The sequence below is a fragment of the Lynx rufus genome, unplaced genomic scaffold (genome assembly GCF_022079265.1).
Source record: "Lynx rufus isolate CCGP_SWC_20201006 ecotype Redwood Valley unplaced genomic scaffold, mLynRuf1.p SCAF_3, whole genome shotgun sequence".
In the NCBI taxonomy this organism is placed as follows: Eukaryota; Metazoa; Chordata; class Mammalia; order Carnivora; family Felidae; genus Lynx; species Lynx rufus.
In genome coordinates this window covers 194,941,347-194,958,253 of record NW_025814845.1, presented here as the reverse complement: position 1 = coordinate 194,958,253, position 16,907 = coordinate 194,941,347, and the positions used below count along the sequence as shown (strand labels likewise).

At 42.7% G+C, this 16,907-nt stretch overlaps 1 protein-coding gene across 1 annotated transcript in view; it reads right to left on the bottom strand.

Moving 5' to 3' along the window:
* Positions 1-245: 245 nt before the first annotated feature.
* Positions 246-16,907, bottom strand: part of ASB5 (ankyrin repeat and SOCS box containing 5) — a 51,176-nt gene continuing 34,514 nt past the window's right edge. The window contains exons 2-7 of the mRNA XM_047092431.1: positions 8,108-8,187; positions 5,824-5,931; positions 4,375-4,525; positions 4,078-4,212; positions 1,649-1,840; positions 246-373 (exon numbers count right to left, since the gene is read on the bottom strand). Coding sequence (XP_046948387.1) covers positions 246-373; positions 1,649-1,840; positions 4,078-4,212; positions 4,375-4,525; positions 5,824-5,931; positions 8,108-8,187 — 794 coding nt within the window. The remainder of the gene's footprint in view (positions 374-1,648; positions 1,841-4,077; positions 4,213-4,374; positions 4,526-5,823; positions 5,932-8,107; positions 8,188-16,907) is intronic.

Below are 16,907 nucleotides of genomic sequence, written 5' to 3'. Positions count from 1 at the left end.
CATGGGAATAGCTAATAATATATAGATATTTTAAATATGCTATAGTCCAAAAAAAAAAAAGTAAAAATGCATAAAACAGTAGTACTCACTAGTACACTTAAAATTTAAATTGACATTTCACTTCTTCCCCAGGGCCTCATAATCCCTTATATACTGTGTTTAGCATATTTTACTATGAAATATACACTATGCAGATGAGACAGAAATGTTTTGATTTCGCAAGTATTTAGCATTACTTCCCTGCCTTATCGGTACTGTAAGAAATTCTGCAACAACGTTGGCAGCTGGAGCTGGGGGATGAGGTGCAATCTCGGCCTCCCTATGTAGTTTCTGATACAGAGTCGGCAAAGTTGGCAAAGGCTGCTTGGAGTAGCTACAAAAGACAGGAAGGCATTTGTTAATTAAAATCCAAATGGATTTTTATATGTTGTTAAGATGCACAAAACAAACCATAAGCTTCAGTGCTTTGAGGTAAATTAAATAGGGTAGTGCGACCGCTATGCTAGAGACATTTACATAAGCATTTCAGTGGCTTTTATTTATAAGCTCTTATTGTAATTGTGGTATATTCCATATGGGTTCTTTAAAACATTATAATCCTGAGGCTTATGAAATTGTTATTGCATGTAAAGCCTCAGAAATAAATTCTGCTTCTCAAAGAACATATAAGTCAAAAGACCCAATAATGTTAGGCACTAAAGGGGGAAAGTTTTAAGTTGTATCTTTTTCTCAAATTAGGTCTACTAGTTAAGCCAAAACAAATTTTATTATAGTGTCTGAGCCACACTTAAAAAATTCTGTTTTAAAATACCAAAAGTCTTGGGGAACCTGGGTGGCTCAGTCAGTTAGTTAAGCATCTGACTGTGGCTCAGGACATGATCTCACAACTCACGGGTTCGGGCCCCGTGTCGGGCTCTGTGCTCACAGCTCAGAGCCTGGAGCCTGCTTCGGATTCTGTGTCTCCCTCTCTCTCTCTCTGCCTCTCCCCTGCTCACATTCTCTCTCTCTCTTTCTCTCAAAAAATAACCATTAAAAATTTTTTTGAATAACAAAAGTCTTAGGTATGAAAGTATTTCCTGATTCTGTTTCTATAACATTATAGAAGCCATGTGCCCTTAGAAAAGGGGGCATGTTTCTAAATATTTATCAGCAGATATTAAACAGAATTACATATTGCATATTGTCAAACAAACTGAATACATTTAACTTAACCCAACATATACAGACTTTATTTAGGTAAGATAAAAAAAAGAAAATTGAGATCATTGTGCTATCTTCTTTACAGATAGAACCTCAGTTAAAAAATCATCTGCTTCAAAAAAATATTTTAAATGTTATGCCAGTATCATTTTACATGTCAACAAAAAGTCTTTACTTTGCATTGATTTCAGGCAAATGTATTTTTGTGGGTTTTTTTCTCTTTTTTGGTTGTTTTTTCTTTTATTTTTAGAGAGAGAGCACAAGCTGGGGGTGGGGGCAGAGGGAGAAAGAGAATGTTAACCAGGCTGCACCCTCAGCACAGAGCCCGATGCAGGGCTCTATCCCAAGACCCTGGGATCGTGGCCTGAGCTGAAATCCAGAGTCAGAGGATCCACATACTGGGCCACCCAGGGGCCCTGTGTTTTGAAGTGCCCACAAGTATTCCTACCTTCATGCTGAAGCAACAATCTTTCCACCAAACTGCTGGAAGTCGCCACATCTACAGGTCGAAGCAGCTCTGTATTTTTGGCATTGATATCCGCTCCAAATTCCAGCAGTAGGTTTACAACTTCCGTACTGGACTGCTGGGCAGCTGCATGCAGTGGGGTGTCCCAGTATTTGCCTTTTTGTACATCGGCACCTGCGTGTAAATAAGGAACGATGAGAAATCTAAACAAAACCCTTAGACCAGTCACTTACCTCGATGCACGCAGAAAAGGGTGGTGCCAAATGGACCTCACCTCTGTCTGTAATGAGTTATTCCCCCCCTTACACACACACACTTCAAATGTACACATTAAAACTTGACACACATAGATGGAGAGTGCACGTTTGTTATGTTCTCTAATATTTTCCTCTATGCTTGAAAGAGCCCATAATACAAAATATTTTTAAATGCTTTAAAGCCCCCAAAGTAATCATATTAACTGGTTATTACAAATAGAGCATGATGAGGCCCACTCATACCTGTTTTCATCATGACTGAGATTCCTTAGGATTATCCAAGAGTTTATTGCTCATATTCTTTTCATTTATTTTAAGGCAATAGAGCTCTTCGTGTTTCCTGGAAAACTCATGAATCTAGACGTGTGAGCTGTTTGGGGAAAATGTGCACGGACTTTCCTGTCACTTCTCTCTCATACAATGTAAGTCGATAAATATATAAAGGCATTGAGCCTCTTCAGTAGAAAGACACATTGTATTTCCATGTGCAAAGTAAATTTTTTAAAAATCTTACATTAAAAAAAAAACACCACCCTACCTATTAAATTATTTATTGCTTAGTTATTTTATCTGAGTATGAGTCATGGCACATGGTGATCATTCAATACATGTGCAATGAACCAATACTGTGTAATACTGGAAAGAGCAATCTCATTTCCCAGTACCTAAGTGGTTATGACACCAAGAAATATCTATCGGTAAAAATGTGTAAGTCCTTTTCAACTCTGCTTTCTGATACTATCAATAAAACTAACGATGTTTACGAGAAGCAGTACGTTTTAAGGGTCCCTTCAGGCCTCCCTGCTACTTTCACATTTCAATAAATGTAATTGTTTTCATATTCTTTCATCAAATACACAATGTTTAGTGAAAGAATGACAGTCCATGACAAAATCTCCATGGAGAAAGCATAAACTCTATTGGTTATGTTAGTTTTATGGGAGGACAGAGCCTGATAATAACAATCAGTCCACAATTACCAACAGCATTCTCTTTCTTACCCAATATAAAATGTCTGGTGGAAATAATAATATTCCTAGCAAAGTAAAAGAAAAGAAAAGAGAAGAAAAAAGGCAACAAAGAAGAAACTCTTCTACTTCTACAAATTCGTGGGCGATCACAGCCAGAAAATAAGAGTGTGTCAACGGTTATTAGCAGAAGTCATATTTAAGACTTAACAGATATGACGGGAGTGAACTAACGAAGTAGAAACTGCCTGCAAGAAGCTTATAATTTAGCTAAGACATTATGAGCGTATCAGAGGCCAAATGATGGCAGAAACAGTAAAAAGCATGGAAATCCTTTTACTCATTTTACGTGTATTTTCAGCACCTACCATGTGGGAGGCGCTGTGGTAGGGAAAGGAGATGATGGGGAAAAAGACATAATCCACATCCTCAAAAGCGCCTGTTCCTGGGGTGCCTGGGTGGCTCAGTTAGTTAAGCATCTGACTTCGGCTCGGGTCATGATCTCACAGTCCGCGAGTTCGAGCCCTGCGTCGGGCTCTGTGCTGACAGCTGAGCCTGGAGCCTGCTTCAGATTCTGTGTCTCCCTCTCTCTGACCCTCCCCCGTTCATGCTCTGTCTCTGTCTCAAAAACAAATAAACATTAAGAAAAAAAATTTTTTTAAAAAAGCTCCTGTTCCTATAGGGGGAGACACCATTATGGTCTCAAAAGATTAGGACAAGTTTTCAGGAGGCTAACACTGAACGCTGAGGCATAGGTTTGTTTCAAGTTAGAAGAAAAGGCCGTTAAGTCTTTGTAGGTAAATGGGACAGGACAAAGTCGGGGCGAGCACATGAGCTCTTATGATTGGTAGAAGACAAGGTAGCTAAGCAGTTACTACCCCTCAAATTCCTTGTGATGGATTTATTCATGAAGAAATACATATTTGGCAACACTATATCAACCTTGAGGTTTTACGCTGTATGATCTTTACAAGGGGGACTTTAGGACTTGTGAGATAAAGCTTGTGAATTATCAAGAATGCAATTCCTTTTTTTATGGGTTATGTACTTACATGCAACAATGCTTAGAATAAGAACATTTTTAGCAGGGAGATATCTTTACACAGTTTATTCAGAGACATAAATATGGATCTGAATCATTGCTTACGTGTACGGACAGAACGAGAGAGGTTTTAAAGAAAATTACCAGCATAAAGAAGCTTCCGGATGCAGTGGAACTGCTGTGACATACAAGCTACGTACAGAGGAGTTCCCAGATGAGGAATGTCTTGGTCAACATCTATGCCCCAGGATATCAGTATCTCTAGGCATTCGTGATGGCCTGCCAACACAAAGTAGAGAGGAGCTTACTCTCGACACTGCCCACCTCCATGCGCCTCACCTCATGCTGTTCCCTGCAGTTACTCATTGAAAGCAAAATGCAGCACTCCACGTTGCTAAAGGGACTTCCTCCCCTTGTCACCTAATCCCATAACTAAGTCACCTTTGCTGGCGGCCTCATGTGTGGGAGAAGGAAGACAGGACTCCAGCTGGGGTTTGGCACCGTATTCCAGAAGAAGTTCTGTACAGCTGGCACTGCCTTGTGAGCACGCATTGAATAATGGAGTCACGCCATCTATCGTGATTGCGTTTACCTAAACCAAGCCAGAGTTCAGCAACGAGAGTCACAGAGCCGTACGAGATTAAACGCTAGGCATTTCAAAGTTCTACGACCCAACAGAAATCACTGGGATAATGTGTGCAGTAAATATGACAGAGGATATTTAGCTCATACGCATCAACAAGCAAAGCTTTTTTTTTATGTATTTTTTTCAATATATGAAATTTATTGTCAAATTGGTTTCCATACAACACCCAGTGCTCATCCCAAAAGGTGCCCTCCTCAATACCCCTCACCCACCCTCCCCTCCCTCCCACCCCCCATCAACCCTCAGTTGGTTCTCAGTTTTTAAGAGTCTCTTATGCTTTGGCTCTCTCCCACTCTAACCTTTTTTTTTTTTCCCTTCCCCTCCCCTATGGGTTTCTGTTAAGTTTCTCGGGATCCACATAAGAGTGAAACCATATGGTATCTGTCTTTCTCTGTATGGCTTACTTCGCTTAGCATCACACTCTCCAGTTCCATCCACGTTGCTACAAAGGGCCATATTTCATTCTTTCTCATTGCCACGTAGTACTCCATTGTGTATATAAAACACAATTTCTTTATCCATTCATCAGTTGATGGACATTTAGGCTCTTTCCATAATTTGGCTATTGTTGAGAGTGCTGCTATAAACATTGGGGTACAAGTGCCCCTATGTGTCAGTACTCCTGTATCCCTTGGGTAAATTCCTACCAGTGCTACTGCTGGGTCATAGGGTAGGTCTATTTTTAATTTTTTGAGGAACCTCCACACTGTTTTCCAGAGTGGCTGCACCAATTAAGCAAAGCTTTTAAAAGTCAAGAGATAAACAGAAATATGATGTGGTAGATGAGTCAGTCACAAGAGTGGCCATGCAGCTAGTAAAAGTCATGGAAATCAATACATGCTCAAGAGTCAAACAAAAATGAATTCAATGGTCAGGTGCCTTTCAACTAGGAAAAAAGTCCAGAAATGTGATGGTGACAAACGTTGTGGTGAGGTCTCCTTGCTGGTGGTAAATCAGAGAAATGGGAAATTGTGTTTCTGAGAATTTATCTAAAGAAAAACATCCTGGGGCGCCTGGGTGGCTCAGTCAGTTAAGTGTCCGACTTCGACTCAGGTCAGCATGCTACCCGTTTTTGCAAACACTAGAAATCCTTCTTGGAGCGCACTGAGAACACTGAAGCAAAGTGATTTCTTATTATTCTGCAATTTTTGAAAACTACTAAGGAAAGAAACGCCACATGAGAACTTTGTGGATTGTCTTAGTCAGTAGACGTGAAGTGATTAATGGTTTTAACCGGTACCTACATTAGCTCCAGCCTCCAGCAGAGTTCTGGCACATGCCACATGGTCTCCAAGGCAGGCTTCGTGCAGCGGGGTGATGTGGTCTATGGTAACTGCATTTACGTTGTAACCCTAAACACGACATGGATGATTTTGAAAGGTGAGCAAGAAAGTATACGAAATCATCTTTATAAAGGTCATTAGTGAGTGATACAAAAGACCAAAGACTCAGGGAGGCAGGTATAAGTTCAGCAGGAAAGGCCAGTTCAGACGCCATAGAGGCAGTCCGTTGTCAAAACTCGTCAATACTGTAACACCACCACCGTATCTAAACCCTGTAGTGGCTAAATTGTTTTGTTTAGTAGATTCTGAATATTTTCATAAAATTCCGCCTCCTTAACTTTCTGTGGTCTTTATGAATTGGTTTGATTACTATTATTGTTTTCTTTTTTACTTTGTAGAAGTGGAGACTGTTGATAGGCCGGGTCACTTGTTTTGATTTGGGGCTATGAAATTACAGGTTAGCCCAGACTGGGGGGAAAATACTCTAAACTGTAGTGAGCCATGTTGTGAACTTTTGTCACTGGATAGGAGTGACTAGGTTCTATTCTTGTGGTTGAGAGCTCTGATCATCAAGTCAGTCACACTTGGGCTTGAAGCCTTGTTCCAGAATGCAGTAATTATTTTAATTTGGGTGAGTACCTTAACCTCTAAGTTTTAGGGTCATCGTGAGGATTAAACAGCATCACGTATGTAAAGCAATTATTGTTACAGGGCCCCGCGTATGGCAAGAGTTCCATCTTATTTTATTATCCAATCAAAACCAAGTACACACTTTAAAAATCAAATCAAAACCAATAAAACACTTTATTCCAGTTAAACTAATGATGTCGGACTAAACTAATTAAATATTAGGACATGAGATTCTGTGCTTTCCTGCTATTTTTGGTAACTCACTGTCTATTGACCATCATACTAAACACCGTAAGAGGAAGATTTTCGTGGCCAAACCCCCATAACATGACGCACTGCCATGGCCTGGAATACCGGGATGAATCTTAAAATGAAGGCAAGAAAAGATTCACCCCCATTCTTTGTCACTAGCAGGTGGCAACTTTTTAGATCCCTTAAGTTATCTTTTCACAGATTTCGAATTGTCTAGCCAGCAGTCAGACTTGAAGGAGCCAATTCCTAACTGCCACCCGCCGGGGTGACCAGGTGGCCGAGCGTCTGAAGAGGTCTGGATTCTGTTTCCCATCGGGCTCTGGGGGCAGCCTCGGACTCTTCCTGGCTGGCGTGTGGGTGTATGAGATACATGTCGAAAAATATCGTGAGACTGCTCTCCTCTCAGAGAACTGCGTGAGGGTTTCTGTAGGTGGTTGGGGGGACCGAGTGGGTTACGTTTAGAAAATTACTGACTTTTCTGAGGGTGGGTTTTTTTTCCCCCCATCAAGTGATGAGCAAACAAAATGGTCACTCTGTTATCACAGGACAGCCCTACAGGAGCAGCTTGTCCTACATGTTCCCTTTATAGATGAAGAAAGGAAGGTCAGGAAGGTTGTGATCCACTTTAAGAACCCGCCTGGCATGCAGGTGCCCTGAGTCCCAGGGCCATGTCCTGGAACCCGGGCATCACTGCCTTTCCTTCCCACACAGTCACCCGAGAGCATCCCTTTCTCCCGGATACCAGGAAGCACCGGGACAATGACTTCCAGATCTGGGTGTGCTTCTGAATCACGTCGTTCAATTTTAACAACGCACAGGCTAAGCCAGAGTGCTCTGTGTTTCTGTAAGGAATCTATGCTTTTCATTTCTCCTCTGGTGAGTCTGAGGAGTGGGCAGGGAGAGAAGTGATCGCTCTGTAGCGTTCACGGGTAATTCGCCATCACAGAGGACAGATTAATGTAAAATAGCTTGTTTGGGCATCTGCTCTGATTACCCCTTTTTGGATATTTTGTGACCAAACTTTCTCTGCAATTAGCTGCACACATTGTATAGAGTAAAGCATAGTTGAAGTGCTACATGAATAATACATACGTCCAGTGACTTCTTGCTGAAATATGTTTCAGTGAGCAAGTATACTGTATGAGAAACTCGGTATATTAAGACATAGGATTATGCCAAAATATTTATAAAGAAATCTCAAAGCTAAATGCAAAGTAGAGAGCTGACTGATAAGGGGTTAAAACAAAAAAGACTGGTAGCATTTATTAAGAAGCTTTATTCTTTTTTCTTTGATTACTTTTGAAAGTTAATGTTCTACGGTCATGGGACAGGGATGTATTTCCAGCTGTAGCTAATACGTCACCTGGGATAGCAGTGTTCGCAGAGCAAGAAGACGACCTTGACTTGCTGCTTCATGTAGTGGTGACCGGTCTGCCCAGGAACCTGTTGGAAAAGAAGACGAGATCTGTGAGTAGAAGTGAACCCTGACGGACACACTCAGTTCCTGGAAATGCATACTCTTCAGAGTCTGTGTTCAACAAGGTGACTGAGACACCTGACCATATACCAAGAAGTCTGATTCTTGTCTAAAAGATCCAGCCTGGCAGTTTCAGAATGCCAAGGGCTATAAAGCATGTTCTGGAACTGACCAATCCCAGAACTACTGTACCTTTTGAACTGTCTTCCAAGGAAGGGGAGGATTAAGTTCCCTTAGATATGCCCCCAAAAGTACCTGTTTCATGGTTTCTCAGAACTCCAAAAAACTTTTTTTTTAACGTTTGTGTATTTTTGAGTGAGAGAAACAGAGTGCAAACGGGAGGGGAAGAGAGAGAGAAAGAGAGAGAGGGAGACACAGAATCCAAAACAGGCTCCAGGCTCTGAGCTGTCAGCACAGAGCCCGATGTGGGGCTTGAACTCACCAGCTGTGAGATTGTGACCTGAGCCAAAGCCGGACGCTTAACGGACCCAGGTGCCCCGCCCCCCCAAAATCTTTTTTGGGCACTTTTAGGAAGGCTAGCAGCAGGAGCACCCCACCTCTCTACTTTCTACGCCCACCCTGCCATGCCCCCCTCTCTCTGCACCCCCAGACTGTCCTCTCCTTACAGTTTGCCCTGAGGTGTAAAGGGGCTATGCCAGGTTGCCAAGGAGAATGAGTAGCTGACCCCTACGTCCTGCGCCCTCGAACGAGCCCAGTGGGCCCTCGAAAGGGGTGTCGCGGGTTGGGAGGAGCAGACTATCATTGATGTTTGAAATGGTACCGATAATGCCAAGGGCTCCCTCAGGGGTCGCTGATTCTCCACATACCAATGGTCGGCAACCCCTCCAACCCTACATCCTGAAGAAAAAGGCACCTTGTCCCCCAAGTTCCCCCTTGTCCCCCAAGTTCCCCCTTCTTATGTGCCTATGCGTCCCTCCCATTAGAAAATCAGTGCCCTCCCGTGTGGAAATCCCATGTCCTTCTCTCCCCCAGAGCCATCTGGCATCCAACCACCCCTATCTCTCCCACCCTTGTGGTCCACCCAGGTGGTTTTATATGATACCGGCTTGGTGCCCGGTGATTTTCTTGTAATTTAAACAGGATCAGCATGGTTGATTCTATTTAATCTACACGAGAGATCACCCGTGGAGGTTTTTCAGTGATTAAACATGCAGAACGTGCCAATCAGAAAAACATTCCTTTAAGGGGTCTCATTGGCTGATAAGCTGAAGCACTGCTAGCTAGAGGGAGAGCCTTCCTGATGTAATGGGATTATGTTCGCTAGTATCTGTCTTCTTGTCTACTCCCTCTTCCTCCTTTCGAGGATCCACAGGACGCAATAAACAAAAATAATGTTTAAAAACCCTGCTGGTCAGTCCTGGTACAATTTAAATAAAGTCACTTAGCTGTTAGAAACAGACATTATATGAAAAGCGTGTCTGAAGCTTTCTGAATAGGTCAGGAAATTAGGGGAAACGCAGTAAGGTGTAGTACTTTAGAAACACGTCATTGCTCCTATGATTTCATACCTTTGAAGAAGTCTCACATGGACCCAGGCTTCCTCAATTATGGTCTCACAGAAGAACTCTGCCAGAACACCGTAAGGGAGGTCCAAACGATTTCACCGAATAAAATGTGGGCCACATATCACAGGATTCATGAAATGACCGAGTGAACGTGGTAGAGAGGGCAGAAGGCAACTGCCCATCATCAGTCTTTTTTACATCCGGTGATATTATGGGATGTTGTGGAAGACACAAATCCCGAGGGCGAGGGGGCACAGCTTCTCTTCCCGTTACCCCTGATGTACCAGTAACGGTAATGGTGGCCGATGCCCAGCCTGCGCCGCGTGGGACACGCGGTGGGACATGGGACACCTGTGCCAGCACCGTGTGCATGATCCCCCTTCCTCCTCACACTCGCCGAGGCATAGACAACTATTAGTTCTAGTTTTTAAATTTTTCCTTTAAATTATTTATTTTTGAGAGAGAGAGAGTGCAAGTGGGGAAGGGGCAGAGAGAGACGGACAGCGAGAATCCCAAGCAGGCTCTGCGCTGACAGTGCAGAGCCCTCCACAAGGCTCGATCTCATGAACGCTGAGATCTTGACCTGAGCTGAAGCCAAGAGTCAGACGCTTAACTGAATGAGCCACCCACGCACCCCTATTAGTTCTACTTTAAAGCTGAGAAATGAGAGCCAAGAGAAACATCATTTAAAGAGAGCTACATAATCTAACTGGAGTTGGTTATGACACTGCTCTGTTCTCCCTTTCCAGCCAGCATTATTTCTTGCTTATTCAGAAGATTAGCAAGCCAGACATCCAATTCTTTGAGCTGTCAACCGAAAGAAGATTTACCGTTATTAGCTTTTGGGCATTCTTTCTTTCCCGTGTGCAACACTCCTATTATATATTAAAAGTAGGATTGAAATGCACAGCAATAAATATTTGTTGATAGGACAATATTTGGCGACAAAGCAATCATTTCTAAGAAGTTAGAACGTTATGTTCTCGCTAAACAAAGTGCAACGTCGCCATCGTAAATAATATTATTTGGGGGAACAGCTATGTTTTGAGTTTCAGCTTCTGAGGTGAAACCTGATGCTTTAAAAATCATACTCGTCAGAGCAGCTGGGTGGCTCAGTCCGTTAAGCATCCGACTCTTGATTTCAGCTCACGGCATGATCTCATGGTTCATTAGATCGAGCCCTGTATCGGGCTCTGTGCTGGCAATGAGAAGCCTGCTTGGGATTCCCTCTCTCCCTCGCCCTCTGCCCCTCCCCTGCTCAAAATAAATAAACTTTAAAAATAAAAATAAAAGTCATACACGTTTGTTTTATCATTAAAGTAAACTTGACTGCTGAGTGAAACTCTGGAGAACTTAAGAACACGTATCAATTTCATTGTGAAGATTTAAATAAGGAAATTATAACAACTTTTCAAAGAGATCACATGTGAAATCACTAACTTCAGCTTGCTCAGAAGAGCAGTAGTAAATTAATAAAGTTTTAAGTAATCCTTGCTTAAATATATAAATTTAAATAATCATTTATAGTATTTACAGTGATTGTAATGATCATGTTTTCTCTCCTGTATATTGGCTCAATAAATTCATTACCTTAATTTACCTCTGAAAGATACACGCTGAATTACATGATGCCGATTCATTATTGCTGCCTATTCTTTCATTGTCACTAGCTAAACGGCAATTAACCAGATGTTGAGACTGGGAAAAGTTTAGAGAAATAGCCTTTTGGTTCATTTTGGGCTCATTTCTATCTAGTATATTTATGAAGACCTTTAAGGGGCAGCAAAGCGAACAATATTTGTAGCTGACGGCAATCTGATATCCCCCTTTTGCAAACTAATGTGTTTGCCCATCAAAATCGTTGTATTGTACTTCTGAACAATTTCAGCATTGCTTGTTGGTGTTCATGAAAGAAGGCGGTGGGGGGAAGAAAGGAGAAGGATCATTTAGAAAACAGGCAACAGAAGGACCAAAATAAAGAAATGGAAGTATTTGAAGGTACCGCCCCGTACCCCAACCACCACTTGTCCCCCAGACTGTCACACAGCTTTCTGTGGCACCTTCAATTTCTTTTTCACCAAGACTTAGGTCTCTTATGGTGGGGAGAGAAAAAGCTGAGCCAGGTTTTTCCTGTGTGTCTTTGGTACTGTTTCTATTTACATGACCTCCAAAGGCATGACAAGGGAGTGAAACGTAATCTACAGGGCAGCGTGGTGGGAGGTCAGTTACAAAACCACTGGAGATGTGCTGGACGAGGAATCTCTTGGCCCATCAGGCAGAGATCAAGCACGGGCCCCCTGCTGTCTGCCATTATTCCTACAAGAACTGGGTTGGGGATGGGGGAGTGGGTGGAAGGTTGGGGGAGGGGCGGGGAGCAGGAGAATTAAATGAGACACAGATAAAGCTAGAGCACAGAAGCTCAGGAGGAAAGAGACGGAGGGGCCAGGCAGGCGACGATTCGCATCCCAGTTTAGGACAGTGGCTTCCATGAAGTCATCTAACTTTTCCAAGATTCGGTTTCCACCAAAAATGGGACAAGCACCAGCAACAGTCAGACAGGGTTGAGAGGGGGGACTGGGAATGAGCAAGTACAGAGCCTGCTCTGTAAGTAATAACCTGGTGGTCTTTGCTAAACAAACTGGTAAATAGGGGGGCTTCTAGTAGGAATTTTAGGGAAAAATAATTGTTTTCCAAAACTAGAGAAACTCGAACCATAAACAACAGCATTAAAATAATTTTCAGTGCTATCAGTTTAATAAACTAAAGCAACTGAATGATTTATAAATGTATTTAAGCCAACAAACAACACCTCGTGCTACGTTTCTTTGAAGTGTAGGTATGTCCATCTACCGAAGGAGTGACCTATAGCACGTGCATGGGACTCGAGGCACCTTGTTTGTTTGAACTCTGCTTGCTTAACTCCCAAGCGACCCCACCTCATTCCCGGTAATGCTGGAGAGGAATCTCTGAAATGAATCCATAACGTGTGAGAATCACAGGTACGAGATCAAATTCCGGTTCCTGTTTTGACCTAAGCCTCCACCCCTCCGTATTTCCTGCCTTCACAATCTGAAATTCGGCAACTGCAAATTTCCATTCAGCTGTGTTGCATATAAAATATCGTCCCTGTCAACATGGACATGCTTTATATTAGAACGATTGACACACTTTCTCTCAAAACCAAGCAAAATTACACATAGCTTCATATACAACAGTTCAGGAACTTTACAATCTTGTCAGACTTTAACTGGGTAGCTAAGATTTTTTTAAGTGTCCACTTTAACTCTTTAGGATGAATTAGTGTGAAAATTAGTTTTACAAAACGCCTGTAACTTTCGCCAGGCTGATCGGGTGCCTTCTGTGAAGGCCGCGCTGTGCCACACGGAGGTAACTTGACTATATTTAGAAACACCACCAGTCCCCAGACATCTGGTATATAATTTACAGGGAGAGAGCCTACCCTGTTCTGTAAACATCGCATGGCTAGAGCAAAAACATTCTCTTTCTTAGATAAATACGGTTTGGTAAGAGTGTATACCGTACCTAAATCGCCATCTCCCCATGGCACTTCAAGCCAGCCACTGTTGAGGTAAATCCGACTCATATCTTTCTTTTATCAACATAAAAACAAAACAAAACTCGCTCGTCGTTTGCTAGCTCTGTTCGGCCATCTTAAGGACCTCTAAGCTCCTTGTAACATGACCTTTCACCACCCAAAACGAAACAGCTTTTAAAATCGGATTTATTTTTCAAAACTGCCTTTTCTTACGGATCATTCCTCTTTGACAAATTGCTTATCCTACCTAATTTTTTCTTTACAGTATATGCCTTGCAATAAACTCCAAGCATTACAATGAAAGCTCTACCCATAGCGATGATGACACCAATCTGCTTCTTAAAGAGTCTGTGCCTGGCTCTCCTTAGTCCCATGTGCGGAAGTAGGACGTAGCCTCATTCCAGAGCTAACCTCGCACTGGCAGTGGTGCAGAGGGCTCTCTGTGTTTGGGTCACTCCCACTTTGCTCAGTTGGTCTCAAAATACGAAAGTCAGGACACTTATCTCAAACAGGAAATTATAAGGACAGATGGGAAGCAATGACATCTTCCTATATGAATCGGTACCAAATGTTAATGCATTTTACAACTCCCTTTGCTATAAAGCATTCAATCAACTATCTTCTTCAAAACGGCAGTGGATTTACCATGAAGCCAGTGCAAACTTAAGTTCAGGACCCCTCCATTGCACAGACACTTTCTAAGACTCTGTAGTTTTGTATGATTTTGTTTAAAGAAGATCCCAAAATGCAGATAAGCTTCAGGCTCAACATCTGGCCCATCCCTCCTCACGGGTTTACAAAATAATTAAAAAACCACCAGGCATTTACTGACCTTGGTGGTGTACTTTTCTGTTTAACCACATAAATAGAGCTACATAAACCCATGAGAACACGCCTGGCAAGGAGGGAAGCATTACGCTGTTAAAACCAGTCCCTCCCAAGCTTGAGACTGTCCTCTTTTTCCGTCACTGTTGCCTCTCTGAAAGTTTCCTCAGAAAAATCTCGTCCAGATCTGAAAACCACAGGCCACAGCTGTGCCTTGGAAACTTTAGGTCTAAGTGGTGAATTGCATGGGTATGCAACTTACTCTAATTGCTTTCTTGTTCACAGTCTAGGATCCCGTCATTATCTCCTAAGAAGACAGTGTCTGGTCCCGAACAGAAAAAGACAACAGGTAAATGAAAAAAGTTCTGGGGTTGAGCTCAAATTAAAAAAAAAAAAAAAAAAAAAAAAAAAAAAAAAAAAAGACTTGGGGCGCCTGGGTGGATCAGTCTGTTAAGCATCTGACTTCAGCTCAGGTCATGATCTCGTGGTTTGTGGGTTCGAGCCCCGCGTCGGACTCTGTGCTGACAGCTCAGAGCCCGGGGACTGCTTCAGATTCTGTGTCTGCCTCTCTCTCTGCCCCTCCACTGCCCCTCATGCTCTGTCTCTCTCTCAAAAAATAAGTAACATTAAAAAAAAAAAAAAGACTGGATTTCTAACAAAGTGAAGGCAGAGATTTCGCTATGATAGCCACGAATATCCAAAATCAAGAGAGAAAGAGACTGTAAGGCCTTGCTCAGGTAACAGTGCTGCTCTTGGAGGAGACTATCTAGTCATTCCAATTACTTGTCACTGGTCACTGGGGCTGTGGGCAGAGCACGCTGGACATCTTCAGGTGGATCTGAGTTCAAATTCTGGCACAGATCCTACTTGTGAACTTGGTAGTAATTAACCTCTTGAACGTCAGTTTTCTCAACCATAATGGGAAGGATAAATCTCTATACATCACAGGGTTGGAGTCACTGTGAACTACTTAGCATAGTACCAAACACATTTGAAATATGTCAAAAACAATCCAAATTCCCTTTTCAACAATTATTTCCAAATATCCGCCCCGTGAGCTTTTTGCGACCTGTTCTAAACAGGAGGGTAGAACAACTTAACTTACTTAAGGTTATGAAGCTTTAGCTCCTCTTACTTAGATATCTGTAGGGGGCTATAAATAGAGAATGGTCAAAATTTAGGGACAATTATCTCCTAAGTCTCTTCCCTGGGCTTCCCAAAAACTTTTGTGCCAATTCTGAAATTTACTCCTGGATGTTCACCTGGGTCAATCATGTCGATACATTTCTAAAAGTAAACTTGTCACCTTTCTCTCAAAACCAGTTATTTCTTTTTGCTTCTGTATGGTTTTAAACAATACCGTCCCCCCATCACCTGGCCCTAATAATATGGTCTTAAACGTAAGCACAACCATTTTCAAGGAAACTTCATACATGGTCACTGTTTCATATGCTCCTCTGCAAGGAGGGAGTTAGTTATTATTGGCTCAGCACTTCTTTTTTTGTGAATTTTCTTCAACCCAAGCGGACTCCTAGCATCTGCCTACACTCGCTCTTAGGGGGAATCTCTTCTAGTCCCATCAGTATAAATATTATTTGCGTGTTGATGAGCCCAAATTTGCATCTCCAGACCGGCTCTCGCCTCTAAATTCCAGACTTAAATTTCCAGCTGGCTCTTCCAACTTCTCCACTTGGGTATTTAAGTGGGCAATTCCACTTCACATGGAAAACTGAACTCGTGCCAGACTCCTCCTAGATCTCCTATCCGCTTCCTGACAATGCCACTCATCCAGGTGCTGTGAGGCCAGAAGCTTCCGTGTAATCCTTCGTCTCTATTCCTGACATCCCACAGGCAGATACCAGTAAGTCTCCCGCCTCTCGCCTTCCAGTGTAATCCAGACTTTGGCTGTCATAACCCTCACTGCTGCTGCTCCACTACCGGCCACGATTTCCCTCACCTGACGTGCCGCAAAAGCCTGCTGACTGGTCTGTGTGCTTCTACTTGTGACCTTCCAATAGTCTGTTGTAACACAGGAGCCAAAATGATTCTTCTTAAGTCACGGAGAATCCAGTGGCTTCCTTTCTTGCCCAAAGTAACATCTGACGTCGTCGTTGTGAGCCACCAGTGTCCCCAGGCTCCTCTCTGACCTCAGGTTCTACCTCCGACCCCTTCCATCGGCCACACTGGCCTCACTGTTTTTCCTCAAGCACACCTCATGGACTTCTGTTCACTCTGCCTGCCGTGCCTCTTTGTGAAATTTGCACATGGCTTTCTTTGTGACCTCTGTTCTGCCCTGGCACGTCACCTTCTCAGAGAGCCCTTCCTTGGCCATCTTCTAAGAAGTCCTCCCTGTCCTGTTCTTCATTCTGTCTCTCTACCCTGCTTTATTTTTCTTCTTATAATTGCCGCTAGTATATAAGATCTTGGAAAGCACGACTTGATGTATTTTATTCATTGCCATGCCCCCCAATACTTAGCCCATTAATAATGTTCGTTGATGAATAAATGTTCAAAATCACATGACGCTCTAGAGCTTGGGGGCCCTGACTCCTAAATTCACTGGTTCTTCCATTGCCCCGAGCCACTCCCCACCCCCCCATCAATGAGTCCTAAGAGTATTTCCTTAAGCAATAATCTTGCCCTTCACATTCACCCACTATTTGTTCATTTATTAAACGTTTATGGTGCTGTTCTAAGCAATTTTCACCCTTCTAGATGCCAGAGATACACAAAGATGAATTAAGTATGGTCCACTTCCTTTTGAATTCAGTTTGGATGG